The 13,444-nt window shown below is 43.7% G+C and overlaps 1 protein-coding gene across 1 annotated transcript in view; it reads left to right on the top strand.

Annotated features, from left to right (window-relative positions):
* The window catches only part of SYCP2 (synaptonemal complex protein 2), a 2,578,701-nt gene that overhangs the window by 2,086,315 nt on the left and 478,942 nt on the right, over positions 1-13,444 (top strand). Inside the window, exon 14 of the mRNA XM_044088976.1 lies at positions 8,911-8,969. Within this exon, the coding sequence (XP_043944911.1) occupies positions 8,911-8,969 (59 nt within the window). The remainder of the gene's footprint in view (positions 1-8,910; positions 8,970-13,444) is intronic.

Here is a 13,444-nt window from a genome sequence, read left to right as displayed (position 1 = left end):
ACCCTACCTTATAAATATTAGGGCACTGGACCTTGTGAAAGGATAAGGTGTGTAGTCCATGTCAAGCAGTATATAGCACTGCAGCCATAATCAGAAACACACATGCATCGAAGAGACAGTATTATGAGATATGCTGTATGTGTGTTGGGGGGACGGGACTGTGGCTTAGCTCCTTACATAGGAAAGCACTGATGGCTGGGTGAGTGATGATTTTCTATAACTGGCTGTCACCCAAGTTGCATGAAGACTGATGATCAGCAGAGACTTAGAAAAAAAAATAAACAAGTGAACCAATGCACATCTGAAGACAGGTAAACCCTAATATGATTTTGTGCTGCAATGACATCTTGTAAAAGATCTACTTTTGTATTAAGTATATTACACAAATGTATTTTCCATGGATGTGGTAGTCTCTGCTGCTTCCTCCATCTTAGAGAAGCCCAATATTATACAGCACTTCACTACTTTATTATTTGATATTTCTGCACAAAAATGTTAATGTTAAGCTTTATTAGTGCTGACTTTATGAACAATTGGAAATAAAAGCAAAAAACAATCTCTTTTTTTATTTGCAGATAGTTTTGGTTCAGAATTATATCATAGAATTAAACTGCAGACAGGACCCGCACTCAACCACATCCACCTGTTCCAATAGTTAAACAGATCCCCCCCCCCCCCCCAGTTAGAATGGACTGATCACTCTGACACTTTTAATTGTGAACATGAGCAAATAATTGTCCATTCATTTTATATGTCCTGTTTGTAGCCCAATCCTTTTTTATTGCATTGTTTTTGCCCTATGCCTGCCTGTATGGGATGATCATTAAGGCATACTCAAAGGTACTTTTTGCTTTCACCAGTATCCTGGCAATGAAAGCATTTTTCATTTATTAGCCCAATCTTTTTTATTGCACTGTTTTTGCCTGCAAGCTATTGAGCATGTATCATTTAACCCTGTGTATTTGAAGGCGTCTAGTCTGAGCTGCCAATATAATTCTCGCTGCTATAGCTATAAAGAAATTGGTTAGGAACAGGAAAGTTGAGAATGCCTTAGCTAAACATATACTCAATAACCCTAGCCATTCATTCTCCTTTAGGATTATTGACCAGATCTGTTTTCATATTAGGGGAGGACCATTTTCTTTATGGCTAGAGCAGCGAAAATTATATTGGCAGCTCAGACTAGACGCCTTCAAATACACAGGGTTAAATGATACACATGCTTGATAGCTTGCATTCTAAAACTAAGAAATTTGATGAGATAGTATTTTTATCTTTGGAATGTTATTTTTACCTTTAGAATGTACATTTTGTATAAACTAATGTAGTTTAGGGACATACAGTTTCTTGGTATTTTCAGATTTTATACTATATCTGTATTTAAACATTTTTATAAACTATGTTTTAATTATATGCTGTTTGAATGTTTTCTAAGTCTCATTGGACCTTTTTTAAACATCTGACCGTCATGTGCTTATATTACTAACTATTTAAATGTGGTGTATTGGTTTTGTTGAACAGTCTGAAGAAGTGGGTGTATGTGTGCCCACGAAAGTGCTTACTGTCATAATAAATTCTTGTTTGTACCTTCTATCCTTGGCTATTTTTCTTAGGATCCCTATCTCCATTTTGTTGTTGTTGTTGTTGTTGTTGTTGTTGTTCAGGTCATTGTTTTTCCTTCAGGTCTATCTCCCTCCTTTATGAATCCATTTTAGTTAGAGGATTCACCCTTTGCTTTCGGCCCGTTTCAGTTAGAGGGTTTCCCCTTATTCCCTCCTTTCTCCCCTTTCATCTTAAGGAGTTAGCCATTTAAGTTAGAGGCTCTCCCTTGGTTGGGGGAGTTGTCATTTAACTTAGAGGCTCTCCCCCTTCCATTACCTTCCATTACTTTCTCTTAAAAAAAGAAAAAAAAAAGAATTTAGATATAGTGCTGTTGTTTTTGTGGTTATTGTAGAGTGGTATATTTCCCCTTTTGTGATACTTGTAGCTGTGGTTTTGTTGTGCTTGTTGCTGTTTGTGCCTACCAATAATGTCCAAAGAAGCATCCAAAGAATCCAAGCTTTCTGGATTCAAAAAGTGTGACTCTTGCTCCCAAAAAATGTCTCTGACTGATGGACATACTAGCTGCGTTTATTGCCTGGGAGCGGTATACCTGCAGGACTCGTGTTCCATTTGTCACGCTTTCAGCACTAAGAGTCCTGCAGGAGTGCAAAATCAAACTCATATTGAGAGGTTTATTGAAAGGGCCCTTTGATACACCAGTGGAAGGGAATCAGGCAAGAAAACTAGACAAATCCTCAAAATTGACATCTTTGTCGGTTCTTACCTCGGAGCCATCAAAGCAGAAAGACAAATCTACCAGTTTGTTGGATCTGAAACCTCTTGGGGCCGACAAGGCTTTATCTCCTGCAGTTCTGTCAGTGTCCTCGGAACCACCTAGAAGTCACAAAAGAACAAGGTCTCCTTTCTTGGAACCAGTGTGGTCTGCTCCACAGTCACCACTTCTCCAGTCTGTGGCGGGCAGTTACTGATTGTCCACCCACTCCTCTTGGTCGTCCAGGAGCCTTTCAGACGATGATGTGGAGAGAGTGGTGAAGAGGCTACTCAAGACTCCGGCTTTCGCAAAAATCTTATTGAGCCCAGCCCATATGGATGTGGAGCTGACTATTCAACCCCCTGAATCATCTATTCCTCCTTCGACTCACTTGAGCTCGGAGCCGGAGTGCATGGAAGTCATTGAGGTGGAACCGTTGGTTCCGAAACCTCCAGTCTCTCAGTTCCAACATTTGCTCCGATCTCCTTGATGCCTCTTTCTATTGAGGGATATGGGGGCTGACACTCCCTTGTCGGCCTCGAGGGGGGGAGCAGCATCGGACCCTTACTCTCCATCTCAGAGCTTTGGCGCAGGTGAGCTCGGCTCACACATCAGTCTCAGACCCCTCGCCCTTGGTGCAGGAGAGGTCTCTTGACTCTTCAGAGCCGGGGACCCTCTCAGGCTGGGATCATGGTACCTTCGAGGTGATGAGAAGTGTGTTGTCCTCTCAGACAGCTCCTCCCTTGGCTTCAGCTACTCCGTCCCCTATGGAGCCAGTGTCTTCCCTCTCACCACCGTTCCATTCTAAGCGTCGGGAACTAATGTCCCAGGATGCTCTATTGGGTGACCCCCCCCTTCTGAAACCTCCCCAGAGCACCTTCCAAAGAGGACATGTAAGAGGAAGCATGTGGACTCCCCTGAGTCTCTGACATCGGACATGGACTTGGAGGAATCAGAAGGGTCCCCACGGTCCCCCTCTGAGGATGTCTCATTCTCGGACATCCTGGAAATCCTCAAGCAGAGGAGTGGCTGGAAGTCCCTTTCCCCTTCTGAAGACAAGTCCATGTACCTGGACGCATTTGGTTCCCGACCCTCCACCTCTTGTGTGTCTCCACCCTTCAACCCACTGCTAGGGCTAGTAAGTTGAAAGGCGTGGAGCTCCTCGGAATCGATGGAACCAGTTCAGCAGAGGCCCAGTAAATTCATAACTGCACCAGATGACAAACCTTTCCTGACCAAGGGCATGCCAGTTGATGCTATGGTGCTGGTGGTGGCCACAAAGAAGGAATTAGCAGAAACCTCTACTTCTGTCCATCTGCTGAACAAAGAGTTCCATATGATGGACAGATACGGGAAGTGCCTCTTTTCTTCAGCAGCCTTTACTCTTAGGTCACTGAATTATTTATCCCATTTCACCCATCTTCAGAGGGATCTCCTGAAAGAGCTTGGAGATACCCTACAGGATTCTACAGCTGTAGGAGCTATAGATAGAACTGCTTCTCAGCTTGCGACCTTATCTTTGGTAGTTAACTCCTCCATGCAGCTTATTTCCTGTGCAGCCAATGGAGCAAGCAGGGCTGCAGGCACAGGAGTTGCCTTACAGAGACATTCCTGTATGTGCCTTTGTTAGTGTGTGTGGGGCCCTTCAAGTCTTGCTTTACTAATGCCCCCTTTGATGGCTTGTCATTGTTTGGGCCTAAGGTAAAAGCGACTCTCACCAGGTGTGAGCAGGATGGCAAGACTCTCTCTGCCATGGGAGTATGTTTTTCCGTGCCTACTAGACCTTATCCCAAAGGTCAAAAAGGTGGAAAAATGTGGTTCCAGAAATCCCAGGGAGCTTCACCTGACACACCTGGTGATTTTTCCCCCAGGGCAGACAGGGTAATAATAATAATGGGAGATGCCGCCCTCACAGCAGAGGGGATCCGCAGAGTCAGGATGACAGAGATACATTCTCTGGAAGGCCCTTACAGCACTCCAGAAAGGAGGCCTGCCTGTCCACCTCTGGAGGGAGTCAGGGGAAGATTGTCACTGTACCCAAAAGCCTGGCAATGTATCACAAAAGGCACATGGGTACAGTTGATCATATTCAGGGGATACACTATTCCTTTCACAATGTCACTTCTCCCCAGAAAATAAAAATCCATCCCAGATGTGCCACTCAATCTAAGGGAATAAGCAACCCTAGAAGTTCAAAGGTCGCTAAGAAAACGAGTCATCCAAGAAGTTCCAGCAGGCCAAATCGGGTCTGGAACATACTCAAGGTTCTTTTTAGTACCAAAGAAAACAGGGGACTGGAGGCCCATTTTGGATCTCAACAGACTCATCAAGTCTGTCAAGAAGACAAAGTTTTGGCTGGTGACACTGCAGTCCATACTTCCCTTCCTGGGAAATGACAATTGGATATGCTCCATCAATCTCCAGGATGCGTACTACCATAGCAAGATGGACAGGCGATCCAGGGGATTTCTACCCTTCTGGCTTGGAGCCAGTCACTACCAGTTCAGAGCTCTGCCCTTTGGCCTCACCACAGCCCTCCAGGGTGTTAACCAAATGCATGGCAGTAGTCACGGCTCATCTGAGGTGTCTAGGATTTTGGGTATTTCCATATCTGGATGACTGGCTCCTTACTGCCACCACCGAGCATCAACTAACCGAGACAAGGGACACCACAGTCCACCTCTGCTCTCAGCTAGGCATCACTATAAACTACAAAAAGTCTGCCTTGTTGCCCTGTCAATATATTACATTTATAGGGGCAGATCTAGATACCAAAGACATGATAGCAAAATTGCCTCAGGAGAGGGTGTCGACCATTTGACATCAGGTTGCAATATTAATCGGGAGGAAAAAGACTCAAGCAAGATTTGTTCTAGAAGTCCTGGGCTCAATGGTGGCAGCAATAATGCTAGTTCCCTTGGCGCACTTCCACATGAGGTTATTACAGTGGCTCCTGTTTGCTCAATGGTCCATGCATGATCTACCCATGTACCATAAAATTCTTATCATGGAGACCTGCAAGAAGGACCTAAAATGGTGGCTTCAGTCTACTCAGGTGACAATAGGTAGATCGCTCGTCCTCCCTCAACCAGTGGCCACAGTGACCATGGATGCTTCCCAGATGGGGGGGGGGCGCATTATCAGGGACAGACTGTTCATGGGACTTGGCAACAACACAAGTACCAATTGCACATAAACATCTTAGAGATGAGAGCGGTGCTCCTGGCATTGCAAGCACTTCACAGCTCTCTACCCATGGGGATGATTGCAATTCAGACAGACAACATGTCAGTGGTATAGTACATCAACAAGTAAAATGGAACCAGATCCTATCCCTTGTGTTAAGAGGCTCTAAGAGTGTGGCAATGGGCAATGTCTTCCCAACACTTTCTGATTGCGACATACATTCCAGGGAAATCCAACATGATAGCGGACAAGCTAAGCAGAGCTCTCATTATGCCTCACGAGTTGTCCGTGAAACAGGATATTGCGAACCAGATGTTTCACAAGTGGGGCCAGCCTTGCTGCAACCTTTTTACCACCTCCATCAATGCCAAATGCAGCAGCTATTTCATCCTAGTCCCCCCACTGGGACAATCACCCAGGGATGCACTTGTTCATGATTGGCCCCCGGGACTTCTGTATGCTTTTCCCCCATTCCATCTGATACCCAAGGTTCTTTAGAAAGCAAAATTGTTAGGTTGCAAGCTAATACTCATTGCCCCCTACTGGTCTTGTCAAATCTGGTTCCCATTTCTATGGCCCCATCTTCAGGAGGAGCCTTGGATATTGGACCCAATTCCGAATCTTCTGGTGCATCAGTCGGGCACACTCCACCCTTCCTTACAGACCCACTTCCTGTCTTAGCCAGGGTTCCTGTCATCTCCCCTGCAGTACAACATATTCTAATTTCCTCTCACAAATCCTCAACAAGAAAACTGTATACTAACAAATGGAAACAGTTCTCTTGTTGGGCAGCCAAAAATAGTATTGATCCTTAAACTGCACCTATATCAAAGATCCTCAAATTTCTCGCTGAAACTTTTAATCAAGGAGCAGCAGCAGCAACTATCCGAGTTCAGCTGGCTGCTATTTCCAACTTTCATGTGGAAGAAATGGGTTCCAATGTTATGTCCCACAGGCTATGCAAAGCTTTTCTGAAGGGTACTATCCTTTTGAGACAACAATAAGAGAACCACTTCCTCCTTGGGATCTAAATTTAGTCCTAGCTGCCTTGATTCTTCCTCCATTCGAACTGGCTAATACTTGTTCTCTAAAATTTTTGACTTGGAAAATTATGTTCTTGATCGCCATTATGTCAGCTAGGAGGGTATCAGAATTACAAGCTCTATCCATTCGTCCCCCATATTTAATTTTCCACAAAGATAGGGTTTCTCTCAGAACCAACCCTTCCTTTCTACCAAAAGTTTGCTCAGAGCTCAGTCTGAACCAATCAATAGAACTACCTGTATTCTTCCCAGATCATGGCAACAAGGCAGAGTATAAACTCCACCAAATGAATGTTCATAGGCAGTTACGTTTTTACTTGCACAGAACAAAGGAATTCAGGAAATCTGACCAATTGTTTGTATTTTTTGCAGAGAATAGAAAAGGAGCTTCAGTCTCAAATCTAACCTTATCAAAATGGCTTTCAGACACCATCATTTATGTCTATAACTCACAGAAAAAACAGCTACCAGGAAAGATTTGAAGACTCTCAACCAGGGCCTTGTCTACCTCTACTGCCTTTCAGGCCAGGCTGCCTTTAGACTCAATTTGTGCGGCAGGTTCGTGGGTTAATCTCCATACCTTCATCACTCATTAAAAAGTAGATGTGGCCTCCTGGAACAGGGCATCCTTTGGTTTTACAATTCTAAAGAGTCTATTCCGTTGAGCCACCCAAGAAGAAGGTGCTGAGGACGCGGTCCCAACCGACAAGAAGGAAGGTGAGATAGGGACAACATAACATAAAAAGTTATGTACTCACCATAGGATTCCATGTTTGTTGTCCTTGATCTTGCCTTCCTTCTTGCAACCCACCCTCCTTCCCCCTCCTGAAAGATCGAAAGGAATTATCCATCTTTTGGCTATATAGGCCTTGATTCCCTTCCTGCCTTATGAGTTCAGTAGACTAAGAGTTCTTCTACTAATGACATGGTGGGTTTCTTATATATATGTATATGTGTGTGTGTGTGTGTGTGTGTGTGTATATATATATATATATATATATATATATATATATATATATATATATATATATATATATATATATATATACACACACATATATTTATATATGCCTATAGTTTATATATCTGCATATTGTAGTCTAGTGTTATAGGTTATCGCAAATGAGATCTGGATAACTCCCACTAGGCATGATGGGATAAGGTCTAGCCTCGAGCCAGTGTAAGCTCTCGAGCTTTAGAATACAGCAGAGTCAGAGCCAAGGATTAGCTCCGACCCCAACCAACAAGAAGGAAGGCGAGATCAAGGACAACAAACATGGAATGTTATGGTGAGTACATAACTTCTTTTTTTATGTTTTACATTTTGGTATTAGTTTAAATAGTCATGTGATTTGTTTTGCCTATTTAAACATGGATTGTTCCTAAGGATTTTAATCTGATGAAATCTCGTGATTATTTATGAGACAAAAGTACTTGTTCTTGAAATAAAATCTTCTCCTGAGCTTTTGGTCCCATTCACCTGGACTATAGACAGGTCTTTATGGCTTTATCCCTCTACACTGCTCTATGAAATGTGATAATTGTTTTTTTTCCCTCCTTGCCTGTCAAACACTTAACAATTTTCTATTCCCTACTAGGCAAGAGCCACAGCACATCCATCATCCAAGCAGCCATCAGGGTTATGTTTGTCATCCTATCCTGTGCATGCACCCCAGAGAACACGATTATCGAGTGGGCAGTGGTTACTAAGCAGAGACATTCTTGCATATCTTTTGCAGCAACCCACAAAACATTGTTCTCTTCTTAATACATGTGCTGCTTTCAACCCAGTGGGTCTGCATTCTCCACTGAGAACACAAACAGAGAATATACCCTGTGACATATATGTGCCTACCCCTCCAACCAAATGGAAGCAAGCAGGCAAACCCTTATTATTCCTGCCTTGTTCAGCTGACTTTCATCTCCTGCATCACTGATCAAATCTGAGTGGTCTGTGTCATAGAGATGCTGTGATTTTCTTAAAGTGTGCAAAACTGGGCACAAGGTACACAATATGTAGGAGAAGATTAAAACAATGTGAAACATTTTGTTTATGAAAGAGCAGTAGGTCATGTCTGGTTGCACAGCACAAAATATAAAAAGTTAAGCATGTATAGGATCATCTTTTGAAAGTCCTACAGTTATAAATGGGTGCATAAAAACATGCTTCATCTGTAATAAGTAGTCATAGATAATGGGGTAAAAAGCATGTTGCAATGTCTTGATAATCTTTATTGTATATCATTTACTATGTTTGCATATTTCTTCTAATAGTAATGTATATAATAAATGATGCAAGTATTTAATTTATTTCTGCTAATATAGTATAAATTATTGTGCTTAATGCACTGTATTATATGCGTTTAGAACTTCTGGAAGAAACAGTCCCAGGATCTTACTGCATACCATCAAGCAGAAAAGAACAGGTAAGCTGGTTACAGTTGAAGTTACTTACTTAATCTCAGCAGAATATTCTTTGGGTAGAAAGCACCAATGTTATTTGTTGCTACTATACACGTCATGGGTTGTGTTTGTTTACTTATAAGGATGGGATGAAAAGAAAAGCAGTTTTGCTGCAATACCTGACTGAAATTACATTAATGAACTTCAACTATTGTGACTTTTCACTGAAAGACAGAATTATGAAAATTAGTTTGTGTCTATTAATAGTGTAGATTTCTATATTTGTGTAGTTTAATCCAGTATCTTTCCTATATGGTAAACTTGGCTTATGTTTAGAGATAACTTGTTTATGATCTTACAGAAAAGCAGACAATAAAACATAACATATGGGCTTACTCATCAAGAGAAACACAGTGGATGATATTTCTTTGTCATCTTCCTTACATTCTACATTTCATAGGTTCATAGGTTCATAGGTCAGTACTAGGCTATTGGCCCTAGGGCCTATATAAGCCTAGCCAAAAAATGTACCCCTCTTAATCTATGTTTAGCAATCATGTGACAAGGTGGAGGGGAATTTAAACCCCTGTTTCCTGTACAGGCTTTTTTCTGAGGAAATTGATTTATTGAACTCAACAAAAAGCTTTTTTATGTGCTTAATGTTATGTTACAATACATTAAACGTATTTTGGACTTATTCGTCTTGTGTATGGTGTTGATGTACTACTAGTCGGCTTGCCTGGCAGTTTCCATGTGTGTAAGTTTACCCAAGTTTTTCGTTTTTTCTTGAGTTCGTTCTTTTTAAATGTGCTTTACATCTAAAACCCCCCTTCAAAGATCCTATAGTGCCATGAGATTTGACTCTATTGCTGCAGTGTCTAGTTTGACAGGCTGTGGAGCCAGCAGCTACCTGTAACCTCAAATTTCTGTCTTTGAAAACCCACTGAATTACAGGCTTTATGTGTGAAACATCCTTATATCATTTTTCATAAGGAGAGAGAGTCGCTAAGAACCAATCCGTCCTTTCTTCCCAAAGTGGTATCAGAATCTAATAATGTGAAGTTGTTCGGTCTCGCCGTTCATTCATCACTGATGGGTTCGGAGCCGATACTCGGCTCCGACACGGTCGACTAGCAAAGTAGCTCGAGACCCCACCCCTTATCCCATGATGCACTGCTGGAATTACCTCAGATCTAGTTTGCCTTAGCACAGATCTCTTGGTTTCCAGCTTGGCTCGAGACTTTATTGGGAGTTTTTCAACTTTCAGCAAGTTATATTTTCAATTTTTTATATACTTTTGTTTTATTCATAGTAGTAGATATACTAGTTAGTAAGTTGTATCTTTTTCTGTGTTTTTACCCCTTTCCTCAGTATTTCTATCTTGCCTTTGGCCTTTTGGCCTTAGGATTAGTGATTAGTCAGTGATCTCCTTTGGGACTATCGTTTTGGATCTCTAATTACTGTTGTAGTTATTAGTGGTTAGTGCCCCTTTTTGGGCTGTGTGTATGTTTGTGTGAGTTACTTAGTTACTTAGTTTAAAACAGCTCTTAGTTAATCAGTGTGCTTGAGTTGTGTAATGTCTGAAGACAAGGACAAGCATCCAAAGTCTGGGTTTAAAAAGTGCCCAAACTGCAGACAGAAAATATCAGTCACAGATGCCCATGTGCAGTGTGTTTACTGCTTGGGTGAGGTACATCTGCAAGAGTCTTGCAGAATATGTCATTCCTTTTCCACAAGAGTGTTAGCTGAAAGGAAGAGGAAATTGATTGATAGGGGTATCATTAAACACCCCTTTTCTGAGGCATTGTCTGACCAGGATGGAGCCAGTAAATCATCCAAATCATCTAAGTCTTCCACTGATTCTAGATCCAAGAAAGGAAAGAGATCAGAAATTTTGGTGACTTCGGCTCCACTGCCCTTGGAGCCAACAGTCTGCTCTTTTTGGAACCGGGACATGGCCTTGGAACCAGTTACTGAAAAACCTCCATCCATATTGCTCCAGTTGGCTCTATCTGTATACTCTTCCAGGTCCTCTGTCAGCTTATCTGATCTGGATATGGACTGGCTGGTTCAGAAACTTTTGAAGGCACCAGGCCTAGTTAAACTGCTGTCAGCACAGACACAACCATCGGAGCCGAAGACCACTACCCTTAAATTGTCTGCTCCTCCTCTGAGCCATATGTGACCTTCTGAGCCGGAGGAGGCCAACCTGAGGATCGTGGATCCCTTGCAGCCGACACCTGCTCCAATGTCATCGGCTCCATTTGTTCAGACATTCTCAGCGCTGACCGGGGGACTCTAGGAGCCAACATTCTCTGGTCGGGTCCGGGGAGGATAGCTGCACCGACTTGTCGGTGCTGACTCTTCCTCTCGAGGCCTTGGCTCGGGTGAGCTCGGCTCCTACCTCAGGCTCGGAGCCCATGGCTTTGGTGCAGGAGGAGATCCTGGCTCCATCAGAGCCATCGACTCCTTCTCATCGGAGCCGAGGTGCTTTCGATGCCATGAGGCGAGTATTGTCTCCCAAGACATCCTCATCTCAAGGTCTGGCCTCTTCTTCCCCTAAAGTGCCTGTGTCTGTTTCTGTTTCCTCCAGCCCTCCCAACTGTAGAGACCCAGAGCCTCAGGTAGCCCCACAGGCTGCTCCCTGCTCTTCTGAGATCTCTCCAGATGTTCCCCCTGAAGAGGTTCCCAGGAGGAGATTATGCAAGAGGAGGCATTTGGACTCCCCCCATGAGTCTCCCCCTGAAGAGGTTCCCAGGAGGAGATTATGCAAGAGGAGGCATTTGGACTCCCCCCAGGAGTTTATCACATCAGACACTGACCTGGATGAATCAGAAGGGTCCCCCAGATCCCCCTCTGAAGACATCTCCTTTGCAGAGATTCTTGAAATCCTTAGGCAGAGGGGTGATTTGCAGTCCAAGAGCCCTACTGAGGATGAGTCGGTTCTCCTGAAGGTGTTTGGTTCTCAACCTTCCACCTCTTGGGTATCTCCACCCTACAATGAACTTATGGATCTGGTCTCTTGTAGGGCATGAATCTATGGAACCTGTTCCTCGGAGGCCTAATAAGTTTATTTCAGCCCCTGTGGATAAGTCATTTTTGACCAAGGGAGTTCCTGTTGATGCCATGGTGGTGGTGGCGGCAGCCACCAAAAAGGAAATGTCTGAGACTTCCTCATCTATCCATCCCCCTAATAGAGAATCTAGGATCATGGATAGATATGGGAAACGCATGTTCAGTTCAGCGACTTTCTCACTCAGATCACTGAACTACTTGACACATTTTACCAGACTGCAGAGAGATCTCCTTAAGGAGTTGGGAGATACTCTTCAGGGTGCTGTAGCTTCGAGTGTATCTGATAAGATTGCAACTCAGCTCTCTACCCTCAATTCAATAGTCAACTCGTCCATGCGTCTCGTATCATATGCAGTTGATGGTTCGACTAGAGCCGCAGGTACAGGAATCGCTCTCTGTAGGCATGCCTGGATGCGACTCTGTTCCTTCGTGGATCCCTTCAAGTCTTCGTTTACTAATACCCCATTTAATGGCTCTTCCTTGTTTGGGCCAAAGGTGAAGGAGACTTTAACCAGATGTGAGCAAAAAGGAAAGACTCTGTCTGCCGTCGGAGTCTTTTTTTCCATCCCCACTCAACCCTTTCCCAAAGGACAGAGGGGAGGAAAGATGTGGTTCCGGAAGGCCCAAGGAGCCTTTCAAGACACACGTGGAGAGCTCCCCTCCAGAGGCAGAGGAGGGGGTTTCAGTGGAAGATGCCGCCCTTGTGGCAGAGGGGGTCCGCAACACCAGGGTGACAGAGATCACTTCTCTGGTCAATCCTACCACCGCTCCTGAAGGGAGGCCCGGAAGTCCTACTCTGGAGGCGGTCGGGGTCACTTATCTTTGTACCCCAAAGCCTGGCTAAATATAACAAATGACAGTTGTGTACAAAGTATCATTTCCAAAGAGTATTTCATACCATTCTCCACCAAGCCTCTTCCCATCAAAAAAATCCCAGACGTTCCACCCAATGATTTGGGACAAGCAGCAATAGAGGTACACCAATTGCTAGAAAAAAAGAGTCATCCAGCCAGTCCCAGCAGACCAGACAGGATTCAGAACTTACTCAAGGTTCTTTTTGGTTCCAAAGAAAACAGGGGAATGGAGACCCATTTTGGATCTCAGCAGACTCAACCAATTTGTGAGAAAGGAAGTTCCGAATGATCACACTATAGTCCATACTCCCCTTGTTGGTTAAGGACAATTGGATGTGCTCGATCAATCTCAAGAATGCATACTACCACATAAAGATGGCCAGACCATCCAGAGATCACCTGCATTTCCGGCTGGGAGCCAATCATTATCAGTTCCGAGCTCTGCCCTTTGGTCTCACTGCAGCCCCCAGAGTATTCACCAAGTGCATGGCAATAGTCACATCTCACCTGAGGTGTCTAGGATTCCAGGTGTTTCCGTATCTAGATGATTGGTTCGTTACCTCCACCAC

Source organism: Protopterus annectens, chromosome 12.part0 (genome assembly GCF_019279795.1).
Source record: "Protopterus annectens isolate FY-2018-M chromosome 12.part0, PAN1.0, whole genome shotgun sequence".
NCBI classification, from domain to species: domain Eukaryota; kingdom Metazoa; phylum Chordata; order Ceratodontiformes; family Protopteridae; genus Protopterus; species Protopterus annectens.
The sequence above is the reverse complement of the archived record's forward strand: the minus strand, read 5'-3'. Positions and strand labels throughout refer to the sequence as shown.